Genomic DNA, 24,923 nt, shown 5'->3' with positions numbered 1-24,923 from the left:
AAACACATTCAAAATCAAACAGCAATATGATTTCAACTTTTAATAATATTTATCAATGACAACATGAAGAGACATTTATGATACATTATGTATATCTGTGTAAACTCTACGCCAAAATTAATGGCATGCAAAAAGACATTTGATCAAATATAACATAACATCATCTAAATTATGACACATACAGTAGTCCTGTAAATTACAGGAAATTATCATTAAGGCTCAAAATTAACATTAAAAATCTAAAATGGGTTTGAAGAAAGTAATGCCATTCATTCTTGCATATTTTATCAGAGCTTATGCAGGCTAATATAAAAATAGATAAAACTACTTTAATCTCTGAATCTCAGGATGGCAATAATACATCTGTGTACAGGACCCCTGACATGGGTTTTTCCTTGTTCACTTCATAAACTGCATCCTGTTGTGCGTGTGTGCAACAGCATCATCATCAGCAGCAGCAGGTGTTCATCTCGCTTTAGTGTTTATCAACCTTATCTGATGGAAAAGAGTGCAAAATAAAAATTAAGTGACCAATACAAATGCTTCTTAGACATGGGCAATATGCAACTACTGCATCCAGCCGTTATAAATTACATAATAACATAATAAATAACATAATAAAGCTGTCTGTATCTTATCTTTTGGGACAAACTTAAGCGAGTGGCTGAATATTCAAAAACGTGATAAGCCCTCCTCTGGCCCATCATTCAGAAACTCATGGCCCAGTCCATTGCCACACTTGCCACACAGAACCTGCACATTAAAACATATGAGCATATACAATGTAGATCTGCGATATAACTGGATGATTGAATTTTTCACCTTATATGCTGTAAATGTCTCCATAACTTTTGTTACACTGTCTTCTCGCATGGTCTCTGTGAAAGCAGGCCAAGGGGATGAATGTTCATATTTGGACCTGCTTGAAAAGAGTGGATGTCCACATTGGGAACAAACATACATTCCTGCAGATACAAAATTAAGAAAAACACCACAAATGTTATAAACTCAGTTTGATGTCCATTTGTTTGTTTTAACAGCATTTGTTTGCTTAGACATGCAGTTAAGCGGATTAGCAAAATATATTTCAGTTCAGTCAAGTTTACAACAGTTGAGTTACATCACAGTACTTACACCGCTGGTTGTGAAGAGTGGGCTAAATAAATAAACGAAAAGACATTACTTACCAGGTTTAAAATGATCTTTATAAACTTCCTTCCCGAAAAAAGAACAAAAGGACATTGTTTACCAACAGATCAATATAACAACAACAGAGTATTTTAACCAAGATCTAATGTGAGAAGGACACTAGGATGATACTGTTCCGGTCACGTGACCCTTTACACAACTTACTAGTTTCAGCATGTTCCCTAAAAGACCGCTAGGTGACGCACACTCATTTTTACATGTTTGAGTTCAGAATGTTTTTATCCATGCAGCTACAATAATACATAAAAAAATTATATTGACACATTTAAATCATTAACAAAATTATTTAAGCAATATAAATCCTGAATATTATACCACACTCAATCTTTAAAAAAAAAAATAAAATCCAATAGTTTGCAAAGTGTAATTAGTATATTTTTTTTCATTAAATCAAATCATTCTATTATCAGTATGACATTTTGCCTAAAAGTACTTTACTATTAATCCTTTTTTAAAGACAACATGTACTTGAGCTGGCGTGGACTCCACAAGTTTGCACTAATGGGCTATCACAACATGATTTAAAGGGGACATTTCACAAGACTTTTTTAAGATGTTAAATAAATCTTTGGTGTCTCCAGAGTACATATGTGAATGAGCCGTTTTCGGGTGTGCCCTTTTAAATGCAAATGAGTTGATCTCTGCAATGGCAGTGCCTTGGTTTAATAGTGCAGATTAAGTGGCGGTATTATCCCCTTCTGACATCACAAAGGAGCAAAATTTCGTAGACTCGATAATACGATCAATGTCACATTATTGATAACCTAGAAGTCCACAATCTAAAATACTTCATATTCATTTTACACCATAATGTTTTTGAAATATTTTTTTAAATACTTTTTAATCTTAAACTCTCTGTTTATTTCAAGGTTTAAATGACATTTTGTCTCAGAGATTTTCAACATGGTCTCAGACCATGAACACCACTTTTGAACACCACTGTACAATATTTTATGTCAGGGATGTTGACATTTAACACACATCCCAGACTAAAATGTATATTTGAGTTGCCTTAATTGAAAACAGCTTGCACTGACATAACTTAAAATATTTCAGTGCCATTGTTTTGTCTCAAGATGCACGCCAGTAATGCTTTTTTGTAAGGGATGTTACATAATTGCTTACTGAATCACAGTATCTGAATGTACTAAAACGCAGAATCGTACATAATAGAAATTTTATTAATACTAATATTTTTCCTGGTGATAAATTGCATCCACAAAGTTTAAGCTTGAAGAAAACATTTGGTAATGCATCAGATGAAGAGTGTTTTTGATGGGAAGGGACTTTCAGCTTTCCTTGTGTTTTTTAGTTAAAAACAAATCCACAGTTTTGCAGTCTTTGGAACTATCTATCCAGATATCTGACAGGTTTGCTCATTCATATTTACAGTAATGTTTCAGTAAATCTGGAAGTTCCAGCCAGTCCAAAGCCATTCTGTGAATGATGTGTTTCTGGATAATCTTTCGGCAGAGTGTCTGCAATGAGGCAACTGGAAAAGAGAAGCAAGCAGAAGAGAAAATAGTTACATTTGTCAGATTTTAGTCATAGGGTAATAATACCAAATTTTTTAAAAGATGAAACTTACAGCCATATTCCACCTGGACGATCCTGACACATTTAGTAGCTGCGAATACATCCACAACAGCATACAACGGCCTATTAGTTGGGATCCTCTTGGCACAGGCTCCCATGTCTTCACCATTGATGATAATGTGCATATCACCATAGCCTTGTCCCTTAGGCACATAAACAACCCCTATGCGACTGCGGCGTGCAGTGGGAGGTAATGTGTTGGTTTTGTACAAGTCATCCAGAATGTGACTGTACCTCCCAGGCCGACTGCGTCCCACCAGCTTGTCTCTCGGTATGCATATATTTTCTATATACAAGTGAGTGTCAGTGAAAAATGTTTTAGGCTTGTTTCCTGTCTCACCAGCCACAACTGGTTGTTCTCCACCTTCCACCTCTCCGGCTTGATCCTCAACAACTTTATTATGGTTTCTTGTTATTGCAAATACCCAGCTATCTCCCATATCCACAAGATCCGGCAAAGAATATTCAGGCACCGTTTCCAGTGTTCGGGGGTCATGTGCAGTGAGTCCAATCCTTAAATGACCACACCAGCCCAGTTCCTTCTCTTCAATCTCAACAAGGAAGATCTCTCCGGGGCTCAAAGGGTTTTTACTGAAGCAGACGCCATTCGCAAAACTTTCTACGCGGGTGGCCTGAGTTCCCGAGGGGTCCAATTTCACGTTTGTACCATGAACCGAGTGAAACTCCATGAACTGATCTAAAAAGGCTGTCATTTTTACAATGGAAATCAATGGAAGACCAGCGACTGCGCAGTCAGGGTTAAATGTTGTTGCAGTCTGTCCTCAACACTCAGTCACACAGTAAACCAAATATTCTCATTGTCCCCAATGTTGACTCCTCTAGAGATAATCTTTGGTGAACACATGGTCTTTTCAGTAGTCGAACCCCTCCGCCATCCAGAATCACTTTAGCTTACTGAAGTTTCTAGTCCTGAAGGGCTGACTATTTTTGACCTGCTGCATGTGTCACTGGTTTTAAATAGATGACAGGGTATGCTGAGTGAAGATAAATGACTGGGAGGAGTTTAGCTGCCCATCCAAATTACGAGATATGATGTTGTTCTTTAATTTAGCCATTTATGTAAGTACAAAGTCAGCACGCATTGTGCATAAATTTTTTTTTGTTATTTCTCAGCACAGAAAGATCTGCAATTGAGAGCTGCACATTGCTTTATCTAGGCCGAAGTAATTGTCCTCTTTTACCCCACTTTCCTAATATTATAGGGTGAAATGTGAGTGATGAGAAAGGCTGCAGTAGCCTATATGAGCAGACCTTGCTTTCAAATGTGATAGTTGATGATTTAGTTAAAAATAACTATAATACTTTTTCTATGATGTTGTTTTGATTCATTATGACTGTTTTGTGCCATCAACATGTTTTGGGTCATGTTATGTTAGGCTATATCTTTATCTGTGAGTGGATGTTAGAGCAGATTTTATTTTAAATCGAGATTAAAGTGGACTGCAGCCATGCTTTCTATAATCAGATTGAGAAACTACGCTTGGCCAGATCACATCTGGATGGATGAAGGCTGTGAGGGGGGAGGAGTTAGTTTTCATCCAGGTTCACATACAGTATAGGGATGTACGAAAGAAGTGCAGTAATCATTCAAAACTACGAGTTTTATTTTGGAGGATCCAGATTACCTACCGACACGCGCACATTTGCACGGCACCGCGAGCGCAATGATGCCATAAGCGCGCGCTATCGGGCTTTAATGTAGCAGCATTAAATCTGATAACAAGCTGTGTGCAGACTTATGATTCATGCAAGACGTTTAAAGAAAGTGTCAGCAGTCGTGAATGAAGCGGAGAAGTGCGACTTCATATTACTGACAGGACGGCGTTAAGATGCTATTATTTGGAGATCTGAAGATCCCGTGGTGCCGAAATTAGGTAAGTTATTTGGAAATGCACACGTACTTCTGTTAAATAAGTTGTTTTACGGTAGTTTATACGTGCATTTATTGTGATTTGCTTTATCATCTATTATGCAGCAGATAGCAATCTGCTTTGATGAATTACATGCAGTTTTGCAGCCAATTAAACGTCATTTTTCTGATCTTTGTTTCTGCACCAATCACATCATCACTCTGTGAATGCTTAATGATGATAATCCATCTGAAACATTTGCATGACTTTATAATTCCAGTTTATCTGACATTAATCTGCTCTAAAATCTGAGGTGTCACAGATCGACAGATGTGTTAAGAAATATCTACAGTTGAGGGTTTATAGATGTTCATATAGTGTATAATTCTCTGCATTATTATTATTGTATGCATATATAGGCCTAATATATTTTATAAATGACTATGCATACAGTGCTGTTTAGCAATAACACAAAAATTCTAGATATAGTAGTTTAGTCTAGATTGCAATAAGTTCTGAATTGAACACACGCTTGAATAAAATAATGGCGTTGAAAGGGTTCTTTGCAGTAATGCTGTAAAAGAACCATGTGTGTTTAGCCAAAGAACCTTCCTTAAACAGTCATTTCTTTTATACATGTAATAGTCTGCTTCAGAAAGGTTTCCTATGCAAAGATCCTCTGAAGGGTTATGCAGTTATGCCACCAGACAAATGGCATTTTAGGAACCTACATGAGTGTAGAGTCTGCACAATCTTTTCCATCGTCTCCCTCTTTATTTTTTCTTACTTCATCTGTCAAGGCTAAAAATAATAGACAGCAAATGTTTCACACTACATTGTGTTTTAACCCTGTAGTCTAAAATCACAGCTATATGTGTCACTCAGATGTTATATTGTCTACCCATGCCTGGAGAGAAAGCCATATATTATGGATATTGGTTATTGCAAATGCACACATTTATACAGTACAGTTTGTGTGTTGATTTTATTCACATAAGTAATTTGTTGGCAGATGTCAGATGGTTATTTCAGTAGGATTAGACCTGGGGTTTTCAAACTGAGGTCCCCCAGGGATCCCCCAGAAGGTTCCAAGGCGTCCCCAGAGTCCACTGTGTTTCCTATTATTTAAGTTTGTAAACAATTTAATGTCTTTATAATATCACTATTACTATTTATCTAACATAGTTGAAATGTTTCTTTATAGACGGCTTAATCTGACGCAAGCGCTTTATGTGGCTGGCCTATAATTTACTTCCGGTCTGTGTTTGTTTATTGTCTTAAATGGCCTCTGGAACAAATACCTTGATATTATGTTTCGGTTTCCTAAACACAAAGAAAGGCGGTGAGCATGGATTACTGCTGTGTGAAGACAGGTTTGGCAGCCAGACAATAATTGAAGGATCTAACTTGCTTACATTGTATACATTCAACTTTAGCTCAATGTAGTGGTTAATATGGTTTAGCTGTGATTTGAATTAAAGTGCACCTATTTCATTGCTAAAAACAACATTATTTTGTGTATTTGGTATAATACAAGGTGTGTGCGTGGTTTATGGTTAAAAAAACACATTCCGTATGTACGTATCGTACATTTTTGTAGCTCCAGATATACTGTCTTCCTGAAACGCACTGATTTTGTACAAAACTCATCGATTTGAAATGCCCTGTATCCCTGATTGGCCAGCTAATCTGTACGTTGTGATTGGTCCGAATACCTCTGACGTCAGCCGGAAATGTGACGCTCCTTACCATGTTTGAAAAATTTGCGCGCAATGCAATGCTGACAGGAGTTAACTTACAGACTGTGAGTCCAAGCGGGATGAATTATGATAATGTCGGTCTTTACTACATCATCAATCCCATGAACTAAACTATTGCCTACAATCCGTGTGTTTGTTGTAGTCCAAGAAAAGCGATTTACGTTGGAGACGATAGCTCGCGTGATCGTTTACTTTGGGGTTTTTACCTTTTGCATATTGTTAACATGTACTAATACACACTTACACACCAAAAGAAATGTAATATACAGTATATATATACACGCCCGCCGACAGGGGGGGACAAACGGGTCTGTTGTCCCGGGCCCAGGGTGGGGGTGGGCCCAGAGGGGGGCCCAGAAATAGAACCTATGGAATAATTGTTAAAGAAATAAAGAAAATATTTGATTCATTTAATTTGAAGTTCAGTACGCTCAAAAGGTCCGGTCAGACTCAGCACAAGTCCGGTGCTCAGAAAAAAAAGTAAAGGAGAAAATATAGGCCTTATAGAGGAAAATAGAATTCCTAATTCTCCCCATTAGGAATTTGTGACCGCAGATATAGTCACTGCATCGCGTGTGTTTGTGAGTAGAAGTCTGTGCTGTTTGCTGTGAGGTTTTTATGAGAGAAAGCACAAACTATTTAATATTTAAAATATAAAACTTGAATTTGAAATAAAACTTACCGCGGAGAAGATAATGAGATCTCTATCGTCTCTATTGCAAGTGACGCGACAATTATTTATTATTTCAAATCCGTTTACAAGATAAATATACATTGTGTTGTTAAACAGATTAAATTATCTTGATATAGGATACATTCATTATGAGAAGCCTTTTATTTTTACTGTTACACTGTAGAAAGTAATATATGTATTTTATATAAAACTCTATGGTCGTGACAGCACATTATCCATTATCTGTTGGTTCATGTTGGTCCAGTTTAATTCAGGGTCCTTTAATAAAATGTAATTATAAAATATTTTATTGTTTTATAATATTCACAGCGCACATTTTCTCAAATCGTTTTAAAACATTTTTTATTATTCTGCAAAATTCCGCATAGATTTTGCAAAAGAAATCCGCAGAAATAGCAAAAAATAACTCCTTACACAGATTCCTTATACAGCTGTACTACTCTTGCAGCAATTAAAGCAGTTCAGATTTGTTTTAAATGGCAAAATAGTTATATTTCTTTTTTTATTTACATTTTAGAGTATTTTTGGTTGTTAAAGTTTTTTTATGATAACCAACAAGCGGTTAGCAGCCGACTGCAAGTTGACGACATGTTTGATGAATTGAACTCTCATATCAACACTTCACTTGCCTATAAGAACAACTATATAAAATATATATTTTCAGCATATCACAATGTTAGTTTAAACGTTTATTATCAACACACACTAATTTTAAAAAGCCGAGGCAGGTTGCTCTGCTGCTCGCAGCTGCAACGGTTGCAGAAATAAAAAAATAAAAAGGGCTATAGCTACAAAACGAAACGAAATAAACATGAAACAGAAGAAACATGCAACCTGCCTTATCTTACAACTTCGCTATGCATATATAGATTATGTCTTGGATGCTGTTTGCATAGATTATGCGCAGTATCCAAGGATTTAATCTAGTCCAACATTAATAATTTTTCCCTGTGCGCTGAAGGTCCTGCTGTTATATGCAACAGCTGCATTGTAAATGTGTGGCTGGCTGCGCTTATAGCGGACTCGTGCTATAAAAGTCTTACTACGTTTGTTTTGCAATTATTGTCTGTCAAAAGGTTCTTTTAATTAAATTGAAAAATATAAAAAGATGGAGAAGCCTAAATAAGCCCGAGGTCCGCCCGCGTATCAGCTGTGACGTTAAAATTGTCCCGAAACCCGACCCGAGGGGTGTAAAAAGGTCGGGTCTCCTCGGACTTGGGCTGAAATGCAGGGCTCTACCCTGAGTAGCATTCATTGAGAAAAATCTAATGCTCATCATGAAAGCTCTTTACAAAATAATATCCCTCGGGGCTTTTGGTTCAAAGGCGTGCATGTTTGGAGAAATATTGATTGATTTTATATGTTTACTTCAAATTTCTAAAGAGAGGAGTAATATTTAATCAATTTTTAGTCCAAACACGGCATAATATTAGCTGAAGTTGTTTTACTGATTTTCCAATAGTCTGTTCATAATTCATACGTGATTATATGATATTTTGTGTCACTCAGTATACAGTGTCAGTACTACATTTAACTACTATATAAATGTTTTATACAATGTATAATATGCAATATTCGTGGGTCCTGAATCTGATAAAGCCAAATGTCTTGTTACCAGTAAAAAGTAGGGGGGGGGGGGGGGGCTCTAAGATTATCTTGTCCCGGGCCCAGGCAAGACTGTCAGCTGGCCTGTATATATATATATATATATATATATATATATATATATATATATATATATATGTATGTATGTATGTATGCATGTATGTATGTATGTATGTATGTATGTATGTATGTATGTATGTATGTATGTATGTATGTATTAGGAAATGTCCCTCACTAAAGGTTCATCATATGTGGGGGTCCCTGCCATCATAAAGTTGGAAACAACGGATAAAAGAAGTCCAACGTGTCACTTATTGTAGACTGGTTGAAGATGTGCCCTTGAACAGCATGTTGATATATTATTTTATATTTATATATTTTATATTTGTGTCACAAGGTTACATAAATACAGTAGCAAGCTTTTAACTTATAACTTACTTGACCTACAGTAGAAAGACAGTTGGAGCTTTTCGCTTAATTCAGTCAGTTGACTGCTCTTTATGTGTTTATACCACAGATCTATATAAATGACTGGATTGTGCATGACGTCACAACTGTGAAGCCACCGCGCCGCCATGTTGGTATACCCAAACATTCCATTAAATCAATGGACGTTATCAGATTTTAATGATAAAACATCACTTTACTAGTCTTCGTTTTTATATGTGAAGTTACCCTGTACATTATTACAACACAAACGTCCTAAGCATGTACATAGTTATTCACTGAAAGTTGTACATTTTGCTTTTTAATCAGTTATTACATTCATCTTCATTACAGTATCAGATCAGCGGCCGACTGCAGCATATTATTAATGACAAACGTGCTGAAATCTAAATAAATATGCTTTGTACCGTATGTGCATGCAATAATTTGGTGGTTTTGTAATTATGTTATCTAAAATTAGAAGTTACCTAAACTTGTTTAGAGAAATAATGCTGACCGTGTAGCTGAATGTAAAAAAAAAACTTTATACCCGTGTCATTAACAGAATGCAGCAGACACACTCACCTTAATGGTTTTCTATAAATCCATTATCTTGCCCGATTAAAACATAAGCATTGCAAATAACACCAGAATTAACTATTAATTTACGTACACATCCTAAAAATGAATCTTGTGTGACTGATACGCTGTAAAGCGGGTAAATTTAGATCATGATTTTGAATGCAAGTCTGACGCCCTCTACCAAGATGGCGGCTCGAACTCTGCACTGGCTTCACCTCACGCTGTTACGTAAGCGTTCTATGTGCAATCCAGTCATTTATATAGATCAGTGGTTTATACACATACATTCTTATAAATAAAGGTGCTTCACATGCCATTGATGAACCTTTTCTGTCTAAATTGTTTTTTAAAGCACCTTTAACATCTGAAGAACCTTTCTGTTTCACAAAAAGTTCTTTAAGGTGAAAAAGGTTCTTCGAATTATATGAATGTAAAGAAATGTTTTTTTTTTCAAAGAAATTGACTTTGTGGAACCAAAAACGGTTCCTTGTGACGGTACCTTTATTTTTAAGAGTGTGGCCTACAGTACAATAATTGACTTAACAAAATGAAAATCAGTTCTATTATAAGTTCTTACTGCACACAAATGTATTATGTAACTTTAATCATTTAATAATAATTAATGAATGAATTACAATCATTATTTTAAGTAGGCTTCTTTTGTATTTCCAAGTGGAAAAAATCTTAAATTGTTGGTGGAAGGTACATTTTCATGGCTTTGGGGTTGATGTAACATTAAAGTGAAAATGCAAATACTGTATGCTGCATAATCATTCTCGCTCCAGTACTTTCATTTCTACACACAGAGGATATTACCATGCATGAGTTAAAGATTTAGTCTTTTTTAAACCCTTATATGTAGAGTAGAAACATCATGTCAGAGCCTTTTGGTGCAGCTTACAGTAGGCAGATTGTTATTAACGAAATCCCTGCTCAGTGCTCATGCAGACTCTAGTACCATTACAGAGGTTTTCCTGTAGCAGGAGATCAGTTTTTGGAAGATGGGTGATGCAAAATGTCATAAAAGTTGTTTTGTTTAAACTGTTATTTGCCAATGCATTAGTCATACAGCTCTGTGATGTTCTGAAAACTGCTGATAAAAGCTGAAGTAAAATAACTGTTGTCCATGTACCAAAAAAAAGCTAAATGGTTTATTCTTTTTTTCTGTTATTCTACTTGCTGTGTAGATATACACCATGGCAGGGATGACAGGAAATGAAGAAATCCACAGATTGCCCTGTGAGATCCAGAGGCCGGGCCTAAAGCCTCTTCCACCTGAGCAGCAGACAGCAGACATGGACAAAAAGGGTATCGTGATCCATCTGACTGGCACTGAGGGTGAATGGGACAGTCTTGATGACAGTGACCTCATATTCACAATGGACTGTGATGGCCAAAAGTCACTCAGCTCCCTTCCAAAGAAAATACCATGTTCGGTAGACATTCAGGCTGAGGAGGACTGGAGCCTCAACTCATCTGCATCCAACGTTCCTCTCTCTCCATCTTCCCAAGACTCTTTCACCCTAAGCTCTGGTTTCCTATCACCTACCCACCGGCCCTTGGCCAGCTTTGTAAAGTCTATGTCTACGGAGTTGGATCTAAAAGACTCATCTCTGAAGCCCAAGCCGCTTCTCAGCCTCGTCAAATCGATTTCCACCGAGCTTTCCCGCAGCGAGCCCGAAGTGTCCCAATCCAAGTCCGATTCTAAGCTCAATCTGCACCTTTTTACACAATTCACACAGTCTAAAAGCCGCAAAGGCGATTCCCACACTGCCCCTCCGTCTCCGGTCAACCTGTCACCAACTGAGCCCAAAGCCAGTTTCTTCAAAATGGAGCTTGAGGACACTCGACGCAAATTCTCAGAGGCCGTGCAAGAACCTCTAAACATGTTCAGTAAGATCATGCGTGAGGACAGTATCGGCAGTCCCAAACACCAAAGGAGCACAGGGTCAATAGACTCCCCAAGCTACAAAGGTTTTGGAATTGCGAAATCGCTTACTGACTTGACAGTAGGCGAATCTCCTAAGAGTGGAAGGAAAGCAGATTGCGAGATGCTGCCGCGGTGCAACTGGCCGGTGAAACACCGCAATCGATCCTGCCGTGCATGTGAACACCATAGTAGACAAGAAGAAGCTGGACCTGTAATGAAATCTAGCACAAAAAAGAATAGGAGTGATGTGGCAGACCAATACCCCTCATCTGTTCCAGTGGGTCTTGCCTATGTAGCATTGCTATCATACTGCTATTTTATCGTGCCATTGTCACCTTATTGGTCGGGCCTGTTTCTCGGGTTAGCATTCGGGTTTATGCTGGGACTTATGCTTATCCGATGGAGCTCCACTGGACGTTCATCTACCAAGCACCAAAATAGACCAAATTTTCTCCTTGAGCCTCAACAAAGCAAAGGTATTTTTCTCAAGGTAAGTTTGATGCTCATTTTAAGTCAATTTTTTTATTAAGAAATATGTGTCCAGATAGAATTGGTGTAATACACTGTCAGAAAAATGGTCCCTAGCTGTACCCTTTCAAAAAGTACACCTTTGCACTTTTATAGTTAGTACCTCAAAGGTACATATTGGTACCGAATGTATACATATCTGTACCTAACTGATACATATAACGACCATTTTAACCAATTATTGACCTTTTTTTGACAGTGTAGTACTACACTCACCTAAAGGATTATTAGGAACACCATACTAATACTGTGTTTGACCCCCTTTCGCCTTTAGAACTGCCTTAATTCTACGTGGCATTGATTGAACAAGGTGCTGAAAGCATTCTTTAGAAATGTTGGCCCATATTGATAGGATAGCATCTTGCAGTTGATGGAGATTTGTGGGATGCACATCCTGGGCACGAAGCTCCCGTTCCACCACATCCCAAAGATGTGAAGGAATAATGGATGCATTGGAGCAGTTTATGCATTATACTTTTGGACATGAAGTTGCGAGTTTTGCACGGGTTTGATATAAAATAAAATATACAAGGTTTATATTTAGTTGTTTGCAATTTGAAATATTTTTACCAGATATTCCTAATAAATGTAACTTGAACTATTTCTGAAATGTTTCTTTAATAAATAACACCGCTCTCTGATAACGCAGCGAAGTACCTATTACATAAAGTGAACAATTGATTGTCGAGCAATCGATATCAACCTATTCAGCACCATCGCCATGGACAGCACCTGGTAACGTCGTACATAAGAAAGTATACCTTAAAGTGTATGTTGCAGGTTAACCACCACTGTCGATTAATGGGTACATAAATCACTCAAGATATGTGTATAATTTTTAAAATGTCTCAAAAATGGTCTTAAAGACCACTTTTTTTACGTTTTTGGTATTAACGTTTTTTTTAACGTAATTCTGCGATGACGTCACGTTGGGGAGAAGTGGAGACAGACTCAGCCAGAGCCATAGAGATAGATGAGACATTTATTGCTGTTTAATACTTACGTATATAATTTGGAAATCATATATACATCGTAGGAAATATATAATGTGTTATACTGCAAAGTTACCTTGCTAATGATTATTTATGATATATGTGGAGATAAATAAAACTTTGCAAATCTGCTGATTTGATCCATTCATGTCCTGACCACCAGGCTAGAGATTTTTAAACATCCTTAATCCACACTTACTAGTCTATCAAATAATATCTCAAATATATTGTTTTGTGAAATAAAAGGATGCTTTGTTATATTGTTTATGCGATTATAACGAATCACACGATCATTTTATACGCAGCAGCAGTCAGCAGCTGCAGCACACTCGGATCCGACCGCATACATACTGTAATAAACAGGCGTTCGGCGGCTTTTTACATCACGACAGGCTAAGCCATTTGAGGAGGAACCGCTCATCGATCACCGTATTTTTATAAATCCTGTACATGTTTGGACCTGCCGAACAGGTTGAGCACTTTTATATACTTTATTGAGCAGAGAGGCTGCCTGCACAGTTTGACCAGCGGGCTGCGGGAACCGGCGCACATCACGCCGCCAGACGGTGTTGCTAATATGCAACTAATATAACTCGAAATGTATAACTATTATCAGATCGGCCCGGGAAAGTCCCGACTCTCTCGATTGCCATTCCGCTACTGGCTGTAAGAAAGTGAGTGCGTTTGGGTCGCTGGTCCCCGCGAACAGACCTGACGTGCTTCACTCACCTTCCAGGATTAGAGACATGCTGCCAAAACCGTTTGTGCTGAAGATCGCATAAAGTTACACCCATTTCAGGCAGGATCATGGACCCCCTCAAGCCAGCATGCACGAGTATGTTAATTGTTTGTTTACTTTCTACACGAAGATATGCTAACCTTATGCTATCTGGCTGTCTGCCTATCTCTCTATACTAGCCTTCCATCTGTCTGTCTGTCTGTCTATCTATCTTATCTATCTATCTATCTATGTATGTATGTATGTATGTATGTATGTATGTATGTATGTATGTATGTATGTATGTATGTATGTATGTATTTATCTATTATCTGCGCTATCAGAACTGTACTTTACTCGTCTTTCTATAGTCATTCTCAATGCTCTCAAGGCGGCTTTGGTCAATTCTCTCCCCAGCGTGACGTCATACAGTGCGTTGTGAGGGAAAGGAGAATCATTGCAAATTGCTGTACTTTTTCATACTTTTTCGGGTTTTGTGATACCCAACAACATAAAATACAATGAATAACAGTTTAAATGTTTATTATCAACAAGCAAATTGCACAAATTCGTTGAAAAATTTTACCTGCAAAACGCCCTTTAAGAAACCCGCTAAGGTACAGTTCGGGAAACACGCCTAGAAAAGGTAAACCTGTAGTTAAGGTTTAACTTAAGAGTCTTCGTAGCGCGCTAAGAGAGAACGTTGTCGGAAAACGCAGCCCAGAACAGGCAACATTTTTCCAGTCTTCAACTGTCCAATTTTGGTGAGCTTGTGCAAACTGTAGCCTCTTTTTCCTATTTGTAGTGGAGATGAGTGGTACCTGGTGGGATCTTCTGTTGTTGTAGCGTGTTGTGGCTTCACAAATGCTTTGCTGCATACCTTGATTGTATCGAGTGGTTATTTCAGTCAAAGTTGCTCTTCCTTCAGCTTGAATCAGTCGGCCCATTCTCCTCTGACCTCTAGCATCAACAAGGCATTTTCGCCCACAGGACTGCCCCATACTAGATGTTTTTCACTTTTCACACCATTCTTTGTAAACCCTAGAAATGGTTGTGTGTGAAAATCCCAGTAACTGAGCAGATTGTGAAATACTCAGAGCGGCCCGTCTGGCACCAACAACCACAACACGCTCAAAATTGCTTAAATCACCTTTCTTTCCCATTCTGACATTCAGCTTGATTTCAGGAGATTGTCTTGAACAGGACCACACCCCTAAATGCATTGAAGCAACTGCCATGTGATTGGTTGATTAGATAATTGCATTAATAAGAAATTGAACAGGTGTTCCTAATAATCCTTTAGGTGAGTGTATGTGCTTGTAGTGTTCCTGTAGCTCAACTGGTAAAGCATTTGGTTAGCAGCGCAAAAGGTTGTAAGTTCGATTCTCAAGGAACTCACAGACATACTGATAAAAATGTATAGCTTGAATGTACTTTAATTTGCTTTGGATAAAGGTGTCCACCATATGCATAAATGTAAATGCAATACTAACTCGAGCAATGAACATTGCCTGAGACATTGCAGCCACTGGTAATTTAAGTGCTAAGAAAAGCAACAAAAAGGCACCCTAGGTAAATTGTCTCACAGATTGCTGTTAAACCAAATCCTGCACTTCATTTCGTCAAATCCAATGTCCTTGCTGCATTTCTCCAAATACCCAGCAAGTCCCACATTACTGCTCTGTTTCATGATTAATCCTGACATCTGATGTAAAATAACACACACCCACAGCTTGTATCCTAATGCTCCACTTCTTTAATTTGTCTGTCTCTGTGCTATTTTACAGAGAGGATGCAGCCATGCATAGATGAGTAGGATTTAAGTGATGTGTTTCTGCGTTTCAGGGCTGGATGAATGAAATGTACACATATGATATAGAGACCTACCACCCATCCCTCATGCACTCTGTGTTTGTCACATTGGAAGGAGCCTATTTGCGGCTTGACTACCCCCGTAACAACATTCCCCGCTGGGCCGCCTTTGATGAGAACTGCTACGAAAAGAATTTCACCCACTCTCGGATATTTAGACTCACTAGCAGCAAGGTCGGTGTATCACTCATTCGAGCTTTTTAGTAGATGTACAATACACTTCTGTGATAGCGTGACACAGTTTTGCTTATGGCTTGAAATCGTGGTCGAGTTTTGGAAGGATGCAAATATTAATGAGGTTGTTGCCTTGGTAACAGGTATTTCTTATGCCATTGGCTTTGGCACACAAGAGAGTGTGGAACAGGAAGTATCCCATTTGCATACGTTTGGCTGAAGAAGAAATGAATGTGGAGGAGGAGACAGCTGAGGGACAGGGGGTGAGACTGAAAGCGGAGAAGCCCATTGGCCGTCCTATCACACTGTTCCTCTTTGGAAGGACGGGGCGGGAAAAAGAGGAGTGGTTTCATCGACTGCTTTCTGCATCCAGTTACAACGAAGAGGACCATTTTGAATGGATACTTGGTGGGAAAGTTGCTATCAATTAAGATAAAATACAATTAAGTCAAGCCCATTAAGGGATTAGTCCATTTTCTTAAAAAATCCAGATAATTTACTCATCACCGTTTCATCCAAAATGTTAATGTCTGTCTTTGTTCAGTCGAGAAGAAATTATGTTTTTTTGAGGAAAACATTCCAAGATTTTTCTCATTTTAATGGACTTGAATGGACCCCAACATTTAACAGTTTTAATGCAGTTTAAAATTGCAGTTTCAAAGGATTCTAAATGATCCCAAACAAGGCATAAGGGTCTTATCTAGCTAAACGATTCTCATTTTTGTCAAGAAAAATAAAAAATATGCACTTTTAAACCACAACTTCTCGTCTAACTCTGGTCCTGTGACGCGCCAGCGCGACCTCACGTAATTGCGTAATGACGTTCAAAGGTCACGTGTTACATACATAAATTGACACAAAGACATTAATTTGTATCATTCCACATACAACAACGTCACAACAGTCCTTTTTCTCCACACTTGAAACACTGGGGCGTAGTTTCGCATACGTCATCCATGACCTCTTGACATGGCGCGTCACACGAACGGAGGAAGACGAGAAGTTGTGGTTTAAAAGTGCATATTTTTTATTTTTCTTGCCAAAAATGACAATCGTTTCGCTAGATATCCATCTTCCAAAAACGAGGCCTTATGCCTCGTTTGAGATAATTTAGAGTCATTTGAAACTGCAATTTTAAACTGCATTAAAACTAATAAGTTTTGGGGTCCATTAAAGTCCATTAAAATGAGAAAATCCTGGAATGTTTTCCTCAAAAAACATCATTTCTTCTTGACTGAATAAAAAAAGACCTTAACATTTTGGATGACATGGTGGTGAGTAAATTATCTGGATTTTTTTAAAGAAAATTGACTTATCCTTAAAGTTGACATACAAACCAAACAAATCAATTATGTTGCGTTAATGATTGATTTTGTTAAAGGTGCAATGTGTAACTTTTAGAAGGATCTCTTGACAGAAATGCAATATAATATAAATAACTAGAATAGAGACCTTACATAAAGAACTGTATTGTTTTTATTACCTTAGTATAAGGCGTTTTTATCTACATACACCGCGGGTCCCCCTACATGGAAATCGGCACTGCAATGTTTCTACGGTAACCCTAAATGGACAAACTGTCCTATAGAGCTCGTTTCGTCACTGCGTTGTCTCAGACGATGACATGTTTGTCCTGCGGCAGTAACTGTAGCTTCACTATGCTTTTCGAAAAGGAGGGGTGAGTTGTGAACTGAGCCGTTGGTTGCAATTCACTGTGTCACCGCTAGATGCCGCTAAAAGTCCTACATTGTGCCTTTAAGTAATTACACTTTGCTGTAATAAGATAAAGAGCTATGGTTTCTCAACATAGTTTCCTCCACCATATCATAAAAATTACAATACTGGTTATTTCTTTTGCTCTCCAGACAAATCTGCGTTGCATGAGGAAAACCCTTTGGATATCTTACATGGTGCTGAAAGCAAGGAGAGCAATGAAGATGTGTTTCACAGTGACCCGGTTGGCAAAGCAAAGGATAACATTTTGCCAGACTATACTTCCTACATGATCGGTCTCATCTTCTCAGGATATGCAAGTCCTCTGCCAAGCCCCTGCCATTGCAGCCCCCAAAGTAGTCCCACTGACAAACAGCAGGTGAGATACTTGATTGATTGATATATTTTTCATCTTCTGAAGTATTTATTACTATATCTATTTTAAAGTTTTCCATCCCTTCTATGAAGCACAACTTTTGCAGCCATGACGATGAAACAAGGCCTGTCTGGTTGAATGCTCTGATTGGCCGAATCTTTTGGGACTTCCTTTATGAGAAATACTGGGCCGATCAAGTGGCATCCAAGATACAACGGAAGCTAAGCAAAATCCGGGTAATATAAGAGACAGGAATGACAGGATCATTTTAATATTGTAAAAGTATTTGAATTTTGTGCACAATTAAAAAAAAACACTTGATACAGTGACAGCAATGTTAAATGAATGAAAGAACTATACAAATATAAAAAAAACAAAAAAACTTTAAAAAGTAAATTACCTGCTTGGCTTAAAATTTTTAGTTAACCCAACTTGTTAGTATTAATTCAAAATATTAATATCTCTTTATTAGTATTTTTTACTTTATTAATACAAATATTAGTAAAAATTGTTGTCAACTAATTTTTTTCATTTGAATTGACTCAAAGGCAAGTTTTTTTTTTACAGTGAGATGGTTTTAGATTGCTATATGCCAGAAACAGTAAACATAAGACAACAGAAATGTTGTTTTGGCATTATTTTGTGGTATTTTCATGTTATAGTTTCTTGTTATAGGTACAGTATTTGGATGTTTTTATAGAGGCATATGTGGATCTTTCCATATGTTTTTGTGTTTACCTACAGCTGCCTTACTTCATGGATGAACTGACCCTTTCCGAACTGGCCATGGGCTCCAGCATGCCCCAGATAACAGGCACGGCTTTGCCACAGGTCAACAGCAGAGGTAAGTGTGCATGCCTCTTATAAAAGAGCAGATTAGGTCATTCATCCATTAGGACTGCTTGAGCGTATGTGTTATTATGTTACTGCATTGAGCAGTAGATGAGATGTTATTATCCTGCTGTAATCTCAGGGGGCAAAGGAGCACGTAACATTACATCTCTCTGCTTAAGCAAACTAAGCCTGTCTAAGCGTGTGTATCTGTTTATCACACTAATATTATCACACATGAGAAGTGACTTATAATGTATTCTGTGGAGCCCAGGGTGCATCTTTCACTATTATGATGTATTATGTAACACAAAATGGCATTTGGCAGTATGCCATTGATGGATTTATAATGTTGGCTGATGCATGTGTGTTTTACTGTGCTATATGATTTGTTAAAACTATGAACTGTTTATATTTTTAAATCTTGACATACACATTAAGCTTATTGATGTTTTTAGGTGTCAGTTACTCTTAATTTCTTACAATTTTTTTGGTCAGCACTAAAATAGAATTTTTTTTATCTGTGTTGTAATTTATCATGAAAATAAGTAAAAAACATTACTGAATCTACAATTAGTTGTTGTTATTAATAAACTATTATTTTATGACTATTTATCAGTGTATACCTTTCTATATTATTGTTTTTTTAAGACTTATGAACATGGTCTATATGTCAAACGTGTTGTGTAGTGTGTGGCACTAGATGTGGTGCTTGTGTGCAAGATAATTGGGATCATATCACTGTAAAAAAAATCTGTAGAAATTACAGCTGGGTTGCCGGTAATTTACAGTAGATTTAAATGTATGTTATTTACTGGCAAGAGTTTGTTCAAAGTTAAATAAATGTTAAATATTAACAAGTCTTTATCTTTACAGAATAAAACTATACAATAACAGCCGCATGCAAAGCATTCTGGAAACCAGAAATCATCATCAACCTTTTTCTGTTTTTTTGCTTCAGATTTTGTTTCCCAGAATGTTTTGCTTGATGCTGTTTTTTTTGTTTTACTCTGACAAAGACTTGTAAATGTTTAATGTTCATTTAACTTTGAACAAAATGTTGCCGGTAAATAACATACATTTAAATCTACGGTAAGTTACTGGCAACCCAGCTGCAATAACACTGTAATTTCTATACGGATTTATTTTACAGTGTATTGTGTCCTTTTGCATTGTTTTTCTGTCTTTGATATCTATAAAATGGCAAAAACAAAAGACAAATATCTTTGCTTGTTAGGTCTTTGGTTGCATATGGAGGTGGAGTACACAGGGGCTCTACAGATGAATCTGGAGACCAAGATAAACCTCTCCAGACTTGGAAAGGAGGGAGTCCTGGAGGGAGACACAGAGCTTGAGACCATCAATGATGTGTGAGTTTGTGTAGAATTGAGGAAATTTTGATTTTCCTAAAGAGTAAAAAGTGTTTTATCCCATATTTAATTATGTTACCTATGGAGCAGGGTTCGAAAAAGGTTCAAAACGAGACCACATATATTTAAAAAAAAAAAAATTAAGAACTATTTACTTTATGCTACTAACAATGTTACTGCTTTGTATAAAATTGCTTTGCTTGCATTGAAGCACACAATATGCTCTCTGAAGCAATCTTAAAGCTGCATTGTGTAACTTTTTGAAGGATCTCTTGACACAAATGCAATGTAATATACACACAACTATATTATCAGTGGTGTATAAACCTTACATAATGAACTGTATTGTTTTTTCTATCTTAGAATGAGCCGTTTAACTACACACACCCCTTAAGGTCCCCTTAAACGGAAGTCGCCATTTTGCACCTTCACACTCAAAAACAGTTGGTGCTAAATAGTATTAATAGCTCATAATCATAGGGGAACCACTTTTTAGCACTACAAACTGTAGAACCATAAATGGTTCATGTAAACATATGTGCATCACATGTCATGTCAAAATACGTGCCTGCTGCAGACGCTTTTTAGGGGTTTATGATTAAAGAGACGCTCATGTTTGCCAGATACTCACTTAATCTCACGTGTAATCAGAGTTTAGTGTTAAGTTAGTGTCTTGCGAATATTTTGTGAACATTAGCGTCTCTTTTATCATAAACCATTTTGATGCGTGTGCAGCAGGTACGTATTTTGACAAAACACATCGTGCACATGGTTCACATGACGCAACAAACACATATTTTGACATTACGAGCAACACACATGACACCCCGAACACATGTTTTGAATTCGCGCCTCTCAAACGAGAAGTCACCGGCCGCCACTGACTACAGTATATAGCAATATTGTCTAGCAATATGCAATGTAGCTTTATAAGTGTTCAAATATTAAAATACTAAATTAATTAAAAAGAAAGAAACATTTTCATAGTTTATGGTTCTAAAACCACAGATGTAAGTGGAGATTTGTGTTTGTGAAATATGATTATAATATTGCTCTTTAGGAGCAGGTCTAGGCTCTCAGTGCTGGCTGACAGTGAGGAGGAATCCTCAAGTGCAGGATCCTCAGAGGAAGAAGAAATGTCATCTGTTGACACACATGGAGCTCCCACAGAGAAGACCCAACCTGCTGCTGAGGGGTAATTATTATTTAACCAGACCTTAAAAAATTCATTCACTTGACTTTGAAAAATCTCTCATCATGATATACGCAACCTTGTGCCATCACAGATGTATATGACTTCTTTTCTTCAAGTAAACACAAATTAATAACTTTAGATAAAAAGTCATATTTAAATGGTAAATGGTAAATGGACTGCATTTATATAGCGCTTTTAACAGACCTATGGCCATCCGAAGCGCTGTACATGTTGCCTCACATTCACACATTCATATACAGACGAGCGTATATTTAAGTTCATTTAAATTATACTTTGCATTGTGGATATGAGACCCTCCCTTTGAAATTTGAGTGTTATAATGCAATTATGAAATTAAAGGAGAATTAAGTTTTGATTTTAGTCACTTAAAGGGACATTCCACTTATTTTAAAATATGCTCATTTTCTAGCTCCTCTAGAGTTAAACATTTAAATATTACCATTTGGAATCCATTCAGCTGATCCCCAGGTCTAGCACTTATAGCATAGCTTAGCACAATCCATCGAATCTGATTAGACCATTAGCATTGTGCTAAAAAATAACCAAATAGTTTCAATATTTGTCCTATTTAAAACTTGACTCTTCGCAACACATTCTCACTCCCCAAGGCGTCAAAATCTGAAGCATGTTCAAACGCCTTCAGCGTCAGTTTGAAGACACGAAGGGTGCCCCTATGCGTCACTATATCGACAAAATGGGAACTCCGTTACTTTCATGCTAATCCCTCAGCGTCGGATATAGACGAAAGGGAATCCCGTAAGGTGATGCCGTCACGTTATGCGACGATCGGCAGGATCATGCCGCTTCTGGACGGTAACTACAATTTTTTTTCCAATTTTTAAACCATTGTCGCTTGGGGTTAGACTTGGGATTTGGATGTCAGTTTAAGTATTGGTTTATACTTTTTGTCTTCTGATTTTTAAACCATTGTCGCTTGGGGCTAGCGTTAGAGTTGGGTTTGGAGTTAGGATGTAATTTTATGTAACAGAAAGTCGTTCTAACCCCAACCCCAAGCGACAATGGTAAAAAATTTGGAACAAAAATTCAGTAGTTACCGTCCAGAAACAGCATGATCCTGGCGTTCGTCGCATAACATGACGGCATCACCTTCCGGGATTCCCTTTCGTCTATATCCGACGCTGAGGGATTAGCATGAAAGCAACGGGGTTCCCATTTCATCAATATAGTGATGCATGGGGCACCCTTCGAATCTTCATACTGACGCTGAAGGCGTTTGAACATGCTTCAGATTTTGACGCCTTGGGGAGTGAGAATGTGTTGCTCTTCTGTAGTTACATAGTGTACTAAGACCGACTATTTTCGGGCACTGCCTAAATTCTTCTATGCCTGCTGCTATGTTACATCAGCAAAGTCACTTAATATTTAGGCAGTTTGAGAGGATAGTTCCTAGCATATCTGCAAAGAAAATTGCAACTTTTAGTTTTCTGTTGGTCTTAGTAAACGATGTAACTACAGAAGAGTCAAGTTTTAAATAGGAAAAATATTGAAACTCTTCGGATATTTTTTAGCGCAATGCTAATGGTCTAATCAGATTCAATGAATTGTGCTAGGCTATGCTAAAAGTGCTAGCGTCAGACCCGGAGATCAGCTGAATGGATTTAATGTTTAACTCTAGGGGAGCTGGAAAATGAGCATATTTTTTTTAAAAAAAGTGGAATGTCGCTTTAATACACTAGGATGATTTTATGTAGAAAACAGTAAATCAGAAAAATGACTTTAGCTCGGTTGTTACACATAGGCTATTGGTATATAATCTTCTACTTTAATTGTACCTGTTATGTATTATTGTACCTCTGTGTTATTTTTGGGTTCTTTGTCAATAATTAGAGTGTCTAGAGAACATCAAGGCTGTGATGAAAATGTTACATTGCTCCCCACAGAGCCGCAGCTGGTGGCAGCACTAGTAGGCGGATTTTGAGATTTGTCGACAAGATTGCTAAATCAAAGTATTTCCAGAAGGCCACCGAAAATGAATACATAAAAAAGAAGTTTGAAGAAATGTCCAACACCCCTCTGCTGCTCACGGTGGAAGTTCAAGAGCTCTCAGGAACACTTGCTGTCAACATACCACATCCCCCTACAGACAGAATATGGTACGACACGCTCATGTTGCATTAGAGACTGAAGCTTTGCTTAAGCTCACAAGATGTTTACAAAGATTATCTAGTGTAATCATTTGACATCATTCACTCTTTGATTAAAAGTTTGACATAATTACATTTCAATTTGAGGTTTAAGGATTAGGAACATGTTTAAGGCTGTATGAAGTGATTTTTGCCACTTCAGGGTACAGCACAAGCTGTTAGATTGACATCCTAAAATACAGCATTATGATTTTATTATTTAGGTGCCTGGAAAAAATGATACTGTACCTGTCTCTGGGACAGCCCTAGGCTAAAGGGAATCAGAGGAGTGGCTTGTGCTTTTGTAACAAATCAGAAAAGTAGACTCATTTGTTAAACTTGTAGTCTTGCTTTGTGTCTTTTTTCGCAGGTATGGTTTCTGCGTGCCCCCGAAGCTTGATCTAAGAGTCATACCTAAGCTTGGAGAGCGAGAAGTGACCTTCTGTCATGTGACCGAGTGGATAGAGAAAAAGCTTAAGGATGAATTTCAGGTTCAGCTAAGAACTCAGTGTATACTATAAAAATTATTATTATTTTCAGTTGAATGCCTAAATGAAGCCCCAAAACCAATCTCATTCAGGTTTCTTCTATTTTCCAGAAAGTTTTAGTTTTGCCCAACATGGATGACATTTACTTACCACTAATGCATTCTGGGATGGACAATGTACACCCTGCACAAGTGTCCCATCACTTCACTGAAAGGTGTGATCTGGAACATTCTTCAGAATTACAGTAGTGCCTCCTTGTGGACAGACATAAAAATGCAATACTTTCATAAACTGTAAAAAATATTCAGTTTCATTTATAAATCAAAGAACAGTTTTAGTAGGTTTCAAATATGCTTAAGCAATAAGTTACAACAGGCTGTGGTTTATTGTTGTTTATGATATAGTCATGGACACTTTTATAAATAGTTACCACATATTAGAAATATCAAAGGAATGCTTCAGCCAAATATCAAAATGACCTTATGATGTACTCACCCTCAATCTGAGATACATATGTCCATCATCTTTTAGACAAACACATTTGGAGTTATTTGAGTAAATGTCCTTGCTCTTCCAATCAGAGGTAATCCACACGGCTCTAATGGGTTAATAAAGGTCCTCAGTGGGTAATTGATGAGATTTTATATGAAAAATGTTCAGATTTTAAACTTTGTAAACTGTAATAACTAGCTTCCGGTGGCGGCACCATCTTGGACTCACACGATTCACAATATTTTTAGCGTAATGAGCGTTTGTTGCCATGGGTACGTTGCACAGTGCCGTGAATCTCGTGAGTCCAAATGGCGTTGTTACTGGAAGTTAGTTGTT

At 37.5% G+C, this 24,923-nt stretch overlaps 3 protein-coding genes across 4 annotated transcripts; 1 reads left to right on the top strand and 2 right to left on the bottom strand.

Moving 5' to 3' along the window:
• Positions 1-25: 25 nt before the first annotated feature.
• On the bottom strand, positions 26-1,364 carry msrb1b (methionine sulfoxide reductase B1b). Of its 2 annotated transcripts, XM_073866834.1 has the most exons (4): positions 1,188-1,361; positions 823-965; positions 641-753; positions 26-497 (listed from the first exon to the last, which is right to left on the bottom strand). In XM_073866834.1, the coding sequence occupies exons 1-4, from the start codon at positions 1,240-1,242 to the stop codon at positions 476-478; spliced, it is 333 nt and encodes a 110-aa protein (XP_073722935.1). In that variant the 5' UTR covers positions 1,243-1,361; the 3' UTR covers positions 26-475. The 2 variants fall into 2 exon arrangements, with proteins under 2 accessions (XP_073722935.1, XP_073722934.1); XM_073866833.1 differs by lacking the exon at positions 26-497 and having other exon boundaries at positions 553-753; positions 1,188-1,364.
• A 1,008-nt stretch (positions 1,365-2,372) lies between these two features.
• neurl2 (neuralized E3 ubiquitin protein ligase 2) lies at positions 2,373-3,801 on the bottom strand. Its single transcript, XM_055176440.2, has 2 exons — positions 2,798-3,801; positions 2,373-2,701 (listed from the first exon to the last, which is right to left on the bottom strand). Exons 1-2 carry the CDS (start codon positions 3,516-3,518, stop codon positions 2,586-2,588), a joined length of 837 nt encoding a protein of 278 aa, XP_055032415.1. The 5' UTR covers positions 3,519-3,801; the 3' UTR covers positions 2,373-2,585.
• Positions 3,802-4,292: 491 nt separating this feature from the next.
• On the top strand, positions 4,293-24,588 carry tex2l (testis expressed 2, like). Its single transcript, XM_055176301.2, has 12 exons — positions 4,293-4,700; positions 10,931-12,163; positions 15,757-15,957; positions 16,101-16,365; positions 17,823-18,049; positions 18,139-18,282; positions 18,791-18,890; positions 20,115-20,247; positions 21,308-21,442; positions 23,365-23,577; positions 23,978-24,098; positions 24,206-24,588. The coding sequence occupies exons 2-12, from the start codon at positions 10,940-10,942 to the stop codon at positions 24,341-24,343; spliced, it is 2,901 nt and encodes a 966-aa protein (XP_055032276.2). The 5' UTR covers positions 4,293-4,700; positions 10,931-10,939; the 3' UTR covers positions 24,344-24,588.
• The last annotated feature ends 335 nt before the right edge of the window (positions 24,589-24,923 follow it).

The sequence above is a fragment of the Misgurnus anguillicaudatus genome, chromosome 4 (assembly GCF_027580225.2).
Source record: "Misgurnus anguillicaudatus chromosome 4, ASM2758022v2, whole genome shotgun sequence".
NCBI classification, from domain to species: domain Eukaryota; kingdom Metazoa; phylum Chordata; class Actinopteri; order Cypriniformes; family Cobitidae; genus Misgurnus; species Misgurnus anguillicaudatus.
This window is presented reverse-complemented; position numbering and strand designations above follow the sequence as displayed.